The following is a 16,329-nucleotide window of genomic DNA, read 5'->3' as shown; positions in this document are numbered from 1 at the left end:
TTAGATTTTCTTATACTGAAATATTCTTGCATCCACAACTAATAAATCCCATTTAGTCACAAGTCACAGTAGATAGGACTTAGAATCAATTCTTCAGCAAGATCGTACACTTCTGGTCTTATTTCAGTCTTTTTGCCTTTTGAGTTCTTCCCTGTTGAACTTTTTTCATTTTCAATCCATTCCTCTGAGAACACTGATGAAATATTTATTGGAAACAATTCTTATCAACTCATGTTTTCCAATAGAACCTCTAGTTTGTTTCTTAAAACTTTTTCTTCAGCAGTCTTTTGATACTTTTGAGTCTCATTAAGTAACCACTTGACATCCGTTATTTGCAGTTTCTCTAAAGATTTTTCTGTTTGTCTTTGACAACATTTGGTTTTACACAGTATATTATTTCCCACTCATGCTTCTTGCTTTGTGTTAAGCTGTTTTATTTTTTCCCAGTCTCACTTGCTTTTCCTTTTCTTTTTCCAGGTCTTTGTCTATAATCAGAATTTTGGGTCTTCTTTTAAGATCTCTAAAATGAATTTTAGTCTTGCTATCTGCCTAGCCAATATTAGTCCCAGCACTTGACAGAAGATTCAGTTTCTCCCCACTAGTGTCAGCTTCTATTGCTTCACCATCAGAATTCTTCCTGGTTTGCATTTCAATAATTTATACTCTGTTTCCTTTCCTGTTATTTTCTTTATACTGATATTATATATTTTTTGCTTTATTTCTTGATTGTTGAGCTAACTTCACTAATTTTAATAATCTGTTTTTTGAAATTCTTATGGTTGTCTGTAAACTTAACCCTAAATATCTTTTAGAGGCATTCCACAATTTTAAATAAATAATGTTTTAATTTTTGAGTTTTTATTTCCATTGTGATTTTTTAAGTCCAATAGTAGTTTAGTGGTATAGATTTAAATGCCCATTTTGTTTTATTTTAAAATATTTGCTTTGTGATTTTTCCAGCTTTACAATTTTAAATAAAATTTTAAGATACTTAAAGTGTACAACATGATGATTTGATACATATACACACTGTGAAAGGATTCCTCCTACTGAGCTAATAATACATTCATCACTTTACATACTTACCTTTGTGTGTATGAGAGAATTAAATTACACTCAGCAAATCTCTATTATACAATGTAATGTTATCAACTATAGTCTCCATGCTATACATTGGGTCCTACAGCCTTATTCATCTTACAATGCAAGGTCTGTACCTTTTTATCATTAATAACTCTCCCCTATCCCCCTACCACCCACTTTGTGACTTAAGCACATGTTATAAAGCATGTATATTATTGGTACTTTGAAATTTTCTCTGCCATTTTTTGTGCATGTGATGATTATGTACTAAATTGTTGTAGATTCTCCATATTTTCATATAAAAATGGTCATTCTATATTTGTTGTGTATAAGATTGTATACAGATTTGTCCAATCAAGATAAGTCCAAGACCAGAATTCCCGCTTTAGTGTTAGCCTGGCTCACCACTTTCTTCCCATCTTTGGCCCATTTATTTATTTATTTTTATTTGTGCCTTATTATGCTTTTGCTTTTTTCATTTCATATTTTATGTATCTCTTTAATTTATTGGAACAGAGTATTTTAAAGCATGGACTTATGATACATTTCTTGTGAAGAGCTAATACATTAAAGTGGAAGATACATTTGATTTTTGTTAGTTGTTTACATTATAGGCATAATATACAAGCCAGGAGGCTTCAAACTTTTTCTCATGTTGCAGAGGAAATTTTCTGTCGTCCATTTTATTACTTCATTTTGTAACTTACTTAAACATTTGGTGTATTCTTGAGTGTGCATAAAACATATAAAAATAAATGAGCAAAAGGGCTGAAATATTCAACAATAGTTTAAATTTTCAGGTTACCTAAATTTCCATAATTTTATGTTAACACAACTTAAAATACTACTTTAGACAATCTTTACCTCTTCAAATATTCCCAAATAAAACAGCACCCCAACAGATGACATATACATTAAATTTAGGAATAGATGAGATATTTATAATCTAAGGATATCTGAAAACAGAATCAGTAACATAAATATTTGTAGACCTAGTCAGACTCTATCACTGTCAGATAAGAGCATGGTAAAGAAAAAATTACTTGGCCAGAAGCAAGCAAGAAAACGTTAGAAGCTAAATCTCCTTGTTTCTGATGCAATGCTCTTTCCACAACTCTGTCCCAACCAACTACATTATGATTAATTATGATCTTTTCAATGAAAGAACAATTATAAATATACTTGGATAGAAACAATAATGATTTCCCAGGATCTGTAAATATAAACACAAAGACAAACACAAAGATGGGAAATAGAGACTTTTTAGCAGTAAAGAGTGAAAGCAAGTAAGTAAACACAGAAATTATTTTTTTCTAGATAAAAATTTACTACAAAAGATTTACCTGAGAAAATGTTTCCTTTTTGTCTTCAAGTAAAGACTGGGGTACTGACAAAAAATCTTTTTTCTCACCACTCTCCTGACTGATGAGCGTGTCGGCGTAGTTGGGAGGCGGGAAGATCACGTGACTCCCCCGAGAGTCCGCGGTGAGCGAGACCTCGTGCGAATAGGTCTGCAGGAAAGCCCGCACCCCGTCCACGCCCACAAAGTGAGAGGCGGGCAAGCCCGCTAATACACTTGCTGAAGTCTGCGCACGCAGTCTGTGCCAGCGTCGCAACCTGAGCACCAGCAACGCGATGACAAAGGCGAGGAAGACGCAGGAGACCGCGGCCACAGCCACTACCAAGTGCAGCGTGAAGCTGGAGTTGTCCGGGTGGGAGGAAGTTTCAATGCTGTCCAAGTCGGCCAGCACTTCTGGAATGCTGTCAGCAACAGCTACGGTGAACGTGATGGTGGCCGAGAGAGGGGGCTGGCCGTGATCCTGGACTGCCACCACCAAGCTCTGCTTGAGCGCGTCTCTGTCTAGCAGGGCCCGCGCTGTGCGCACCTCGCCGGTGTGCAGCCCCACCGCGAAGAGTCCCGGCTCGCTGGCCTTGAGTAGGCGGTAAGATAGCCAGGAGTTCTGGCCAGAGTCTCTGTCCACTGCCACCACCTTGGTGACCAGGTAGCCTGGTTCTGCAGAGCGGGGTGCCAGCTCCACACCCGTGGAACCATCCGTGGGGAGTGCAGGATACAGGATTTCAGGTGTGTTGTCATTCTGGTCCAGCACAAATATGCTCACAGACACGTTGCTGCTGAGTGGTGGGTTCCCACTGTCACGAGCCATCAATCTCAAATGCAGGTCCTGGAACTGCTCATAGTCAAACGATCGCAACGCATATAGGACTCCAGTGTCTGAGTTGATGGAGATATAGGAGGATAGAGGCACTCCTTGGATGGTGTCCTCCACCAGGGAATAAGTGACCTGTGCATTCTCATTACTGTCGGCATCATGGGCTGTCACGCAGAAAATGGAGGCACCTCTGGGGTTGTTTTCTAAAATGTAGGTGGAGTAGAAGTCTTGGGGGAAGACAGGGGGGTTGTCGTTGATATCTGTCACTTGCAGTGAAATGTGTGTTTCAGTAGATAGAATCGGAGTTCCCTGATCTGTGGCTGTTACTGTAATGTTGTACTGGGAGGTAAGTTCTCTATCCATTGTTTTTTCTGTCACCAAACGGTAATAATTATCATCTAACTTTTCTAATTTAAAGGGTAGATTTCCAGAAATGGAACATGAAGTGTGACCATTGTCTCCGGAGTCCTGGTCATGCACACTGATAAGAGCAATTATGGCCCCAGGAGGAAAGTTTTCTGGGACTGAAGTGGTGACAGAGGTGATGGTTACCTCTGGGGCATTATCATTTATGTCCAGTACTTTGACCAGCACCTTAGCTCTGGCCATGAGGCCTGCACCATCCTGAGCTTGAATTTCCATTGGATAAATTGTGTATTCTTCAAAATCCAGAGGTTCTTGACTTGATATTTCTCCCGTGTAAGAATCCAAGTGAAATATCTGTGCCATTTTGTGGTCTATATTATGAAATGAATATGTTACTTCCCCATTGGCACCTTCATCTGGGTCCGTGGCTTTTACCGTGAGCAGCCGAGTGCCTAGAGGCACGTTCTCGGGTACACTCGTGTGGTACACTGCTTGTGTAAACGCTGGAGGGTTGTCATTTGCATCCACCACCTGAACTCGAATTCGGAGGGTTCCTGAACGGGCTGGGTTGCCCCCATCAAAAGCAGTGAGGAGGAAGTGATGGACAGCTTCTTCTTCCCTGTCTAGGGGACTCTGCAGCACCATCTCTGGCTGTTGGGACCCATCAGATCCCTGTTGAGCATCCAGGGAGAAATGAGGGTTGGAGCTGAGCTGATAGCTCTGGAGCGAATTCATACCCACATCAAGGTCTTGCCCAGAAGGCAGGGGGATCCTGGTACCTGGCGCAGTTATCTCATTCATTTTAAATTCCACTTCTTCTAACTGGAATTCAGGAGTGTTGTCATTAATATCAATTATTTCCACTTCAACAGGGAAAAGCTTCATTTTATCCTCTACTAAGACATTAAAACTCACCAGACACCGCACGCTCTGAGCGCAGAGCTCTTCCCGGTCTATCCTGCCCGCCGTGACCAAGCTGCCGCTTCGCAGGTTCAGAGCAAAGAGCTGCTTCCTACCTCTGGAGATGATTCGGACTCCGCGCTCCATCAGCTCCTGGGGTTGTAGCCCTAGATCCTTGGCGATGTTGCCCACAAAAAAACCTTTGTCTGTCTCTTCTGACACCGAGTAGCGGATCTTCCCAGCCTGGGCTTCCAACAACAGCCCCAGAAAAACGAACAGTAGGACCAGCCTGCGGCAGCCGAGCACCTTCACTCGAATCGCCATTGCTCTCTTGCTTCGTAATCTCTCAGTCTGGCACCAAGAGTATTGTTTACCTGCTCTCTGAGTCTAAATTAACAGAATTTTATTTTCAGGAGAATTCAGAGCAGAAAGTGGTCCAGAAGTATGATCAGGGCAGCCTCAGAGAGACTTTTCAATCCGGCAGTGATGGTGGTTCAAGAAGTCCCCCTCCCGCCCTGGGTGTATGCGTGCTGTCTTCATCTTCCAGACTGGTGAACAGCGGCACCCAGAGTCCTAACCAGTTACTGCACTCCTAGATAACACTTGAACTTTCTCTTCTCATTCAGCTACTACGTTTCCTTAAGTCTTAGTTTATTGTCGAGAAACTCGCTAAGCATAATACATTAACACTATGAAAAGGAGAAACTACTATGTTCATTAATTAATTACAACTACTTATTGCTAAATTGTATCATACAGTAGAATCCAAGCTCTGTTGGATATTCTAGTAGGATTCCCAAACTACCTGGGAATTCCCAAGCATTCCCTGTTTGCTATTCAGGAAATAACACAAAGGAGACTAATCATCCCTCCACCTCTGGAGTGTATGTTGACCGCCTAGTCATTTCATAAGCCATAGAGAAGAGTAACTGCCCTTTGACTAGAGGATGAAAAAAAAAACTAAAAGGAAAAAATAAAATTTCAGAGTGTAAGCAAGACTTTCAGAGAAGGCAATGGCACCCCACTCCAGTACTCTTGCCTGGAAAATCCCATGGATGGAGGAGCTTGGTAGGCTGCAGTCCATGGGGTCGCTAAGAGTCAGAAACCACTGAGTGACTTCACTTTCACTTTTCACTTCTATGCATTGGAGAAGGAAATGGCAACCCACTCCAGTGTTCTTGCCTGGAGAATCCCAGGGACGGGGGAGCCTTGTGGGCTGCTGTCTATGGGGTCGCACAGAGTCGGATATGACTGAAGCGACTTAGCAGCAGCAGCAGAAGCAAGGCTTTAACACATTGGACTGTCCTATTTCCTATATGTTGTGCTCTGAATATCTTTAGCAGAAATCTTGGGAGTTTTGAAGGACATATTTTTTACTCCATCCTATTTTTCTTTTACTGTAGTATCTATGTATTATGTGCATTTAAAAAGACCTTTAATATGGAATTTAAAAAGACCTTTAACTCAGCTGAAAGTAATACATTTTGAATAAAATAACACTAGGCTGGGTCTTCCCTGGCAGTCCAGTGATTAGGACTCTGTGCTTCCCCTACAACGGACATGGATTCAATCCCTGATCCAGGCACTAAGAGTTGTGGCCAAAAACCCAAACCAAACCAAACAAAAAACACTGGGTTCTTGACATTTCATTGGAAAAATGTCACATGAGTATCTAATTTAGACTTTAAGAGACATAAGAGGCAGTGATATTATTTTTCAAAACTGAAAATAAAAATGCCACATCTTTATTTTTAGATAGTCTGTATAGAATAACACGTATTTTCCTACATCCACACTTAATACATTCTCCAAAAGAAGTTGGTTTTCTAAAGTAGCAAGATTTTAAAACTATACTGCCTTCATTCTTTTACTCATTGCAAAATTAGTAAATGGTTACTAACTAAAATGTCTCAGACTTAGTGTCATTTATTTAAACTTACACAAAAGTTAGGAAAGAATGATCTCTGCATTCTAGAGGTTGACATTTTTCAGGAACAAATTGGGCCAGATATTGGCAGCCAGCCCATGGACACCATGACTGAGAAGGGTCTGGAAAATGAGGAAAGAAAGGAAACAAAGGCCAGAATAGTCTTGGGAGAGAGAATCTATGTTCTTATATAACCAAATCTACAATTTTCCATTTCTCAAAGACAAGTATAATGGAGCCCAAGAGCAGAAACTTAAAGATGCCGTGAACTTCCTTCACTATTTCAAAGAAAGAACTCTTCAACAGGAAATATAACTTCTCAGACCATGCATTAATAGGCACAAAATTTTGCCCACAGGAATTTTCTGGCTAATGAAACAAATCAAAATATACATAGAAACTAGCAAGAGAATTTGTAGAGCTCCCCACACCCCTAAAGACAACAAAAGTAAGCAGAACTGCTTACAGCAGGATAGTTATGAAGTAAAAGTGTTAAAATTCACACATATACATTTAAATCCAATGTAATATTTAAGGCTTCACTGATTGTACTACAGAAACTATCCAGTTAAAAGGTTTCCGAGTTAATTTGAAGAAATTAACATTGCAAGATCTGAAGCCAAGCCATGTATTGACAGTAGAATAGGGCAAATCTCTCCTGCTAAAGTGGGAGCAACTCCAAATCCAGGCTTGGACCAGGCTGAAAGCAGGGCTGGAAGAGCAGTGCAGGCACTGGGCTATGGCCAGAGTCACCTGTAGGAAGAAGAGCATGGAGATCAAGGCCAAAAGGCCATAACCAGGTAAAACTGCAGCTCTGGTAGGAGGTGCCGGGTGGTCACGGAAGTCTGTCCATAGCTCCTGCAAAGACCAGCGGCAGTGTGACGAATATTGTCATTGAGCACAGTGACCAGCAAGTCCCCGAGAGCAACATCCCTGTCATCCATAGTGCCCCAGTGGACAACTCACTCTTGGGCATCCTCAGGTTGAAGAGTTGGATCAGGTGGTCTGAAGCACCTGACAGGACAGTCAGGTGTTGTGCCCAGTCAGTGTCCATCTTGGCGACCAGGTAGTCGGGCTGCACAGTAAGCAGTGCCCCACTGAAAAGGGACACAACTTCCAGGTGCAACTCCTGGCATAGCGAGTGTTCTCTAAGTTTTGGCAGTGGTAGTCCACTATTACAGGCTGACTCAGGATGTCACTGAGCCCTGGTCGAGGGGCATAGTATCAGCTCAAAGGTAGGCTGCAATGAACACCATTGTGCTCTACACTCGGTGACATGTCAGACAACAGCACCAGGTCACTGGTCAGGAAAAACAGGATGCACTTAGGGCACCAAATTTGAGTTGGAAGCACTAAAGTGTGCAATGGATGGGGCGCTGGGTGAGTGCTCTCAGTCTTCTGGACCATACAGTAGACCTGTTGGAAAACTAGAGCATTTTTGGTGATGTGGGTTATATTCAGGCTGTTGCTTGTGTGGGAGGAGAGGGACAGCTTGTCCTGTCAGTTAGCTCATAATTCCAAATCAGCCCCCAGTTTAGAACTTCATCTGCCAGTGGTTTACAAAGAATTACTAATTCTCACTGGTGAATTGTTTGGCTCTGTGTTTATTACTCTCTAGAATATCTTTCAACTGCTCTTTTCAAGCAAGTCTCTGAGTCCTGTTGTTTTGATTACACCAACAACAGTTCTTATCTCTAATAGGACTAAACATCCAGCTGAAAGTCATCTGCACTGCTATAGTTCTCAACTCCAATTCAACCAGGATTGTGAAAAAGGCCCTTAACTGTCCCGTCTTCTATTCTATGCTGTGATGTAACTGTCATTCTTCAAAATCAAAGACAAGTGCCGTCATTATGGAATATATTCTGTATGCCTGGTGAGACTGTGAAAAGTGGAGGAGAACTCTACCTTAAGGGTGTCATCTAGCTCCGCAGGGATCACCTGAAGAATGCAGACAAGGAGGTTCTCTGGCAGACAGACTGCTGTACTCTTGTAGCTCATTATGGGAGGACTGGCTTTGGCATCCAAGACCTGCATATTCCCCTGAATCTCCTCTTAACCACTAAGTGATGACAGCTCTGCTACACTGGTCCAGATTTTCCCAATAAATAACCAGAGAATTTACTGCCCCAGTGTTCTCTTTTACTTTTGGCAGTGAGAGAGCTGTCTAACTGAAACTAATCTGATAAACTTGTAGAGAATTACTTGCGGCATCCATATCTACTTCAGTTTGGAAGTAAACTTTGCTCCTATTAAGACAGGATTCCAGAATTTTCAATACAAAATGGCTGTGCTCAAAGCCATATGTTATTTATATCTAGGGTAAATTATTGTTGGTTAGTTGCTAAGTCGTGTCCTACTCTTTTGCAACCCCATGGACTCTCGCCCACCAGGCTCCTCTGTCCATGGTATTTCCCAGGCAAGAATACTGGAGTGTGTTGCCATTTCCTTCTCCAGGGGATCTCTTCAACCCAGGGATGGAACCTGCGCCTCCTGCATTGGCAAGCAGATTGTTTACCATTGAGCCACCAGGGAAGCCCTACTTTATAGAAATAGTTTACATAAAATATATAAATATATAAAATATAAATATAAAATATTTATATACTTTTATTATATAAAAAAATTTCCAGTGACGTTTCAGAATTCAAGGGTCCTAGGGACTCCCTTTGGCTTATTGGCTACATCTATCCTGTCATTCTTTTGCTCCTCCCTGCTCCTTGCTCAGCACTCACCCATGGTTCTGGTCACCGAGTAGATCTTTGGCGCGAATCCCCACTTTTAAATCCTTGGCTACATCTCCCGGAAGGAATCTCACAGTGCCTCTTCTGCGCAGTTCACTAAGTTGAACAAAGACATCGGGAAAGGAAAGAGCGTTTCCTTCGCTCCCGCGTCTTCCCTGTAAGGAGACTTCCATCTCTTCTTGATGCTGCTTTGAAGGTCTGAATACATCTCACTACAGCTGCTTCTCGGATTACCAAAGTGCGCTGGAAAGAAAAGGCAGCGGCTCTTTCTCACCTTCTAGACCCAGATATCTGGAGCAGATTGCGGGAGAGATGGTGTGCAGAGTCTGCTCCTGGTGCATTTCTCAAAAGTCTGCGGACATTGCTGCGTCAGAATAGCTAGTGGACCCCTTTGTTTCACTCCAGCCACGGATTGGCCGACAGCGGCACCCAGAGGTCCAGTAGGATATCTACCGCTTGTTATTTCTGAAAGTCCTCCTTTATTTCCGGGATTTATTTTAAAATACCAGTTAATTCAGTATAAAGGCTACCGGTCACTATCTCTTTTTGACAAAATATTAATAAAATGGTCTTTCTACAAAATTTAAAACAAATGTTTAAATTTATTAAAATTCACATCAGCTTAACATTCTTACACAATTTCCCTCCTGACATTTTCTTTTGAAGAATACTACTGAAGTTTCTTTTTCTTAAACATTTTTTACTCAAGAAATTATCCATTGTAAAAACAATTTTACATTAGAAAAGGAAATTCTTACTGTATATTGTATAATATAAAAGAAATCACCACTATAAAAAGTAGAAAATACCGACAAAAAATTTAAAGTATCAGTAATTGCATTATTCAATTATGATTTTACATAAAACAAAATTTACCAACATAACCATTTTAAGTGTACAGTTTAGTAGTATTAAGTACATTCATAGTGTCATGCAACTATCACAATTATCCATCTCCGGAATTCTTTTTTATCTCATAAAACTGAAACCGTTTACCGATTAAATGGCAATTCCTCATTCTCCTCTTTCTCTAGCCCCTGGCAAACATCATTCTACTTGCTGTCTCTATGATTTTGACTATTCTAAATAACTTATATAAGTGGAATCAAACAGTATTTGTCTTTTTTTACTTGCCTATTTTACATAGCATATATCCTCAAAGTTCATCCGTGTTGCAGTATTATGTCACAATTTCCTTCCTTTTTAAAAAGAGTATGAGGTTCCTAAAAAAATTAAAAACAGAACTACCACATGATGCAGCAATTCCATTTCTGGGTATGTTTCTGAAAATAACAATAATAACAGCAACAACACTAACTTGGAAAGATTAAGCACCACTATTTTCACTGCAGCACCATTCACAATGGCCAAGAAATGGAAGCAACCTAAGTGTCCAACAATAAATGAATGGATAAATAAGATGCGGTATACATATATCTACATATGGCATATGTACACTGCCATAAATAAAAACAAAATCTTGGGCTTCCCTGGTGGTCCAGTGGTTAAGAATGGTCTTGCAATGCAAGGGACACTGTTCCATCTCTGGTCCCAGAAGATCCCACATGCTCTGCAGCAACTAAGCCCATGTGCCACAACTACTGAAGCCCTTGAACATGCTCCACAATAAGAGAAGCCAGGGAAATGAGAAGCCTGTGCACCGCAACAAAGTTTTGCTCCCTAAACTAGAGAAAGCCCAAGTGCAGCAATGAAGAGTCACTATAGCCAAAAAATAAACAAATAAATCTTTTTAAAAAATCTTGTCATTTGCTACTATATAGATGGACATAGAGGATATAATGCTAAGTGAAGTAAGTCAAACAGAAAAAGACAAATCCCATATGATTTCACTTATATGTGGAACCGAAAAAAGAAAAACATAAAACAAACAGATGCAAAATAAATGAGTCACAAGGATGAAATTGATAGCATGGGGAATACAATATAGTCAATAAAATCATAATAACTTTGTGCGGTTTCGGACAGCAACTAGACGAACAGTGGCGGTGATTATGTTGTAATGTACAGAAATACTGAATGATTATGTTGTACACCTGGAACTAATATAGTGTTGTAGGTCAGAGGGCAGACACATTGAAACCATAATCACATAAAACTAGTCAATCTGATCACACGGACCACAACCTTGTCTAACTCAATGAAACTAAGCCATGCCGTGTGGGGCCACCCAAGACAGGCGGGTCATGGTGGAGAGGTCTGACAGAATGCGGTCCACTGGAGAAGGGAATGGCAAACCACTTCAGTATTCTTGCCTTGAGAACTCCATGAACAGTATGAAAAGGCAAAATGATAGGATACTGAAAGACGAACTCCCCAGGTCGGTAGGTGCCCAATATGCTACTGGAGATCAGTGGAGAAATAACTCCAGAAAGATGAAGGGATGGAGCCAAAGCAAAAACAATACCCACTTGTGGATGTGACTGGTGATAGAAGCAAGGTCCGATGCTGGAAAGAGCAATACTGCATAGGAACCTGGAATGTTAGGTCCATGAATCAAGGCAAATTGCAAGTGGTCAAACAGGAGACGGCAAGAGTGAATGTCGACATTCTAGGAATCAGCGAACTAAAATGGACTGGAATGGGTGAATTTAACTCAGATGACCATTATATCTACTACTGCGGGCAGGAATCCCTTAGAAGACATGGAGTAGCCATCATGGTCAACAAAAGAGTCCAAAATGCAGTACTTGGATGCAATCTCAAAAACGACAGAATGATCTCTGTTTGTTTCCAAGGCAAACCATTCAATCTCACAGCAATCCAAGACTATGCACCAACCAGTAATGCTGAAGAAGCTGAAGTTGAATGGTTCTATGAAGACCTACAAGACCTTGTAGAACTAACACCCAAAAAAGATGTCCTTTTCATCATAGGGGACTGGAATGCAAAAGTAGGAAGTCAAGAAACACCTGGGGTAACAGGCAAATTTGGCCTTGGAATATGGAATGAAGCAGGGCAGAGGCCAATAGAGTTTTGCAAAGAGAACGCACAGGTCAAAGCAAACACCCTCTTCCAACAACACAAGAGAAGACTCTACACATGGCCATCACCAGATGGTCAACACCGAAATCAGACTGATTATATTCTTTGCAGCCAAAGATGGAGAAGCTCTATACAGTCAGCAAAAACAAGACCGGGAGCTGACTGTGGCTCAGATCATGAACTCCTTATTACCAAATTCAGACTTACATTGAAGACTGTAGGGAAAACCACTAGACCGTTCAGGTATGATCTAAATCAAATCCCTTATGATTATACAGTGGAAGTGAGAAATAGATTTAAGGGCCTAGATCTAATAGAGTGCCTGAAGAACTATGGATGGAGGTTCGTGACATTGTACAGGAGACAGGGATCAAGACCATCCCCATGGAAAAGAAATGCCAAAAAGCAAAATGGCTGTCTGGGGAAGCCTTACAAATAGCTGTGAAAAGAAGAGAAGTGAAAAGCCAAGGAGAAAAGGAAAGATATAAGCATCTGAATTCAGACTTCCAAAGAATAGCAAGGAGAGATAAGAAGGCCTTCCTCAGTGATCAATGCAAAGAAACAGAGGAAAAGAACAGAATGGGAAAGACTAGAGATCTCTTCAAGAAAATTAGAGATACCAAGGGAACATTTCATGCAAAGATGGGCTCGATAAAGGACAGAAATGGTATGGACCTAACAGAAGCAGAAGATATCATGAAGAGGTGGCAGGAATGGACAGAAGAACTGTTCAAAACAGATCTTTATGACCAGGATAATCACGATGGTGTGATTACTCACCTAGAGCCAGACATCTTGGAATGTGAAGTCAAGTGGGCCTTAGAAAGCATCTCTACGAATAAAGCTAGTGAAGGTGATGGAATTCCAGTTGAGCTATTTCAAATCCTGAAAGATGATGCTGTGGAAGTGCTGCACTCAATATGCCAGCAAATTTGGAAAACTCAGCAGTGGCCACAGGACTGGAAAAGGTCAGTTTTCATTCCAATCCCAAAGAAAGGCAATGCCAAAGAATGCTCAAACTACCGCACAATTGCACTCATCTCACATGCTAATAAAGTAATGCTCAAAATTCTCCAAGCCAGGCTTCAGCAATATGTGAACTGTGAACTTCCAGATGTTCAAGCTGGTTTTAGAAAAGGCAGAGGAACTAGAGATCAAATTGCCAACATCCGCTGGATCATGGAAAAAGCAAGAGAGTTCCAGAAAAACATCTATTTCTGCTTTATTGACTATGCCAAAGCCTTTGACTGTGTGGATCACAATAAACTGTGGAAAATTCTGAAAGAGATGGGAATACCAGACCACCTGACCTGCCTCTTGAGAAATGTGTATGCAGGTCAGGAAGCAACAGTTAGAACTGGACATGGAACAACAGACTGGTTCCAAATAGGAAAAGGAATATGTCAAGGCTGTATATTGTCACCCTGCTTATTTCACTTATATCCAGAGTACATCATGAGAAATGCTGAGCTGGAGGAAGCACAACCTGGAATCAAGATTGCCAGGAGAAATATCCATAACCTCAGATATGCAGATGACACCACCCTTATGGCAGAAAGTGAAGAGGAACTAAAGAGCCTCTTGATGAAAGTGAAAAAGTTGGCTTAAAGCTCAACATTCAGAAAACGAAGATCATGGCATCTGGTCCATCAATTCATGGGAAATAGTTGGGGAAACAGTGTCAGACTTTATTATTTTGGGCTCCAGAATCACTGCAAATGTTGATTGCAGCCATGAAATTAAAAGACGCTTACTCCTTGGAAGGAAAGTTATGACTGACCTAGATAGCATATTAAGAAACAGAGACAAAAAAAAAAAAAACCAGAGACATTACTTTTCCAACAAACGTCCGTCTAGTCAAGGCTATGGTTTTTCCAGTAGTCATGCATGGATGTGAGAGTTGGACTGTGAAGAAAGCTGAGCGCCGAAGAATTGATGCTTTTGAACAGTGGTGTTGGAGAAGACTCTTGAGATTCCCTTTGACTGCAAGGAGATCCAACCAGTCCGTTCTAAAGGAAATCAGTCCTGGGTGTTCATTGGAAGGACTGATGCTAAAGCTGAAACTCCAATACTTTGGCCACCTCATGTGAAGAGTTGACTTATTGGAAAAGACTCTGCTGTTGGGAGGGATTAGGGGCAGGAGGAGAAGGGGACGACAGAGGATGAGATGGCTGGATGGCATCACTGAATCGGTGGACGTGAGTTTGGGTGAACTCCAGGAGTTGGTGATGGACAGGGAGGCCTGGCGTGCTGCAATTCATGGGGTCGCAAAGAGTCAGACACGACTGAGCGACTGAACTGAACTGAACTGAACTGAACTGAGGTCAATTATATTTCAATTAAAAAAAGAATTTCCTTTCTTTTTAAAGCTGAATAATATTCCATTGTATGTACACATACCACATTTTGCTTATGCATTCACTGGTTGATAAATACCTTGGGTGTATCTAACTTTTAGCTATTGTGAATAATGCAGCTATGAACAAAGGCGATGAAGATCTCTTACAGACCCTGCTTTCAATTCTTTAGGGTATATACACAGAAGTGGAATTGATGGATCATATAGTAATTCTATTTTTAATTTTTTGAGGAACCACTGACAGTTTTTCACAGTGGCTATGCTATTTTACATCATTCCCACTAACAGTACACAAGGGTTTCCCAATTCTACATCCTCGACAATATTTATTATTTTCTGTTCTTTTTATAGCAGTCATCCTAGTGGGTATGAGGTAGTACCTCACTGTTGTTTTCATTTGCATTTCCCTATGGTTTTTCCTGTGGTCATGTATGGATGTGAGAGTTGGACTGTGAAGAGGCTGAGTGCCGAAGAATTGGTGCTTTTGAACTGTGGTGTTGGAGAAGACTCTTGAGAGTCCCTTGGACTGCAAGGAGATCCAACCAGTCCATCCTAAAGGAGATCAGTCCTGGGTGTTCATTGGAAGGAATGATGCTAAAACTGAAACTCCAGTACTTTAGCCACCTCATGCAAAGAGTTGACTCATTGGAAAAGATTCTGATGCTGGGAGGAATTGGGAGCAGGAGTAGAAGGGGATGACAGAGGATGAGATGGCTGGATGGCATCACTGACTCGATGGACGTGAGTATGAGTGAACTCCAGGAGTTGGTGATGGACAGGGAGGCCTGGTGTGCTGCGATTCATGGGGTTGCAAAGAGTCGGACAGGACTGAGCAACTGAACTGAACTGAACTGGATAATTAGTGATGTTGCTGCTACTGCTGCTAAGTAGCTTCAGTCGTGTCTGACTCTGTGCGACCCCATAGACGGCAGCCCACCAAGCTCCCCCATCTCCGGGATTCTCCAGGCAAGAACACTGGAGTGGGTTGCCATTTCCTCTCCAATGCATGAAAGTGAAAAGTGAAAGTGAAGTCACTCAGTCGTGTCTGACTCTTAGCGACCCCATGGACTGCAGCCCACAAGGCTCCGCGGTCCATGGGATTTTCCAGGCAAGAGTACTGGAGTGGAGCGCCATTGCCTTCTCCATTAGTAATGTTAAGCTTTAATCTTCTAATGTGCTTATTGGTCATTGTGTCCTTTTTGGAATTGTGTATATGTGTATATATATATATATATATATATATATATATATACACACACACACATACATACATGCTATTATAATCCTCATAATAATCCGCTCTCATGGATACTACTGATTACCTCTATAGACTGAATATTTATGTCCCCCTGCAAAACAATTCATTTGTTCAAAGTTAATCTATGTGATGGTATTGAGAGAGAGGGCTTTGGTGAGATGATTAGGTCATGAGAGTGGAGTCCTCATAAATGGCATTAGTGCCTCTGTAAAATGGGCCACAGAGAGTTCCCCCATCCCTTTCACCATGTGAGGTTACAGCAAAAAAACTACCACCTATGAATCAGGAAGCCTGCCCTCATCAGACATCAAAGCTGCCATTGCCTTTTTCAGACTTCTCAGCCTTCTGATCTGAGAAATAAATTTCCATTGATTATAAGCCACTCAAGTTATGGTATTTTGACACAGCAGCCCAAATAGATTATGACAGTTGCCCATGCCCTTTCCTTTCTACTAACACTTCCTTTTTAGAGGGCCACCCTCTGTGTACTTAGAGGGCAGCTGAACCTATTCACAGTG

General features: G+C 41.3%; 1 protein-coding gene across 1 annotated transcript; it reads right to left on the bottom strand.

The window, feature by feature from the left end:
- Positions 1–463: 463 nt before the first annotated feature.
- LOC138440415 (protocadherin gamma-A1-like) lies at positions 464–5,493 on the bottom strand. Its single transcript, XM_069589877.1, has one exon. It carries the CDS (start codon positions 4,842–4,844, stop codon positions 2,412–2,414), a length of 2,433 nt encoding a protein of 810 aa, XP_069445978.1. The 5' UTR covers positions 4,845–5,493; the 3' UTR covers positions 464–2,411.
- Between the last annotated feature and the right edge of the window lie 10,836 nt (positions 5,494–16,329).

This window comes from Ovis canadensis, chromosome 5 (genome assembly GCF_042477335.2).
Source record: "Ovis canadensis isolate MfBH-ARS-UI-01 breed Bighorn chromosome 5, ARS-UI_OviCan_v2, whole genome shotgun sequence".
NCBI lineage: Eukaryota > Metazoa > Chordata > Mammalia > Artiodactyla > Bovidae > Ovis > Ovis canadensis.
Note: the sequence above shows the minus strand (reverse complement) of the source record. Positions and strands in the feature narration are given on the sequence as shown.

What these genes read in the sequence shown, in the direction of transcription:
- LOC138440415 (XM_069589877.1), bottom strand. Translation starts at nt 4,844, where the DNA reads ATGGCGATTCGAGTGAAGGTGCTCGGCTGCCGCAGGCTGGTCCTACTG.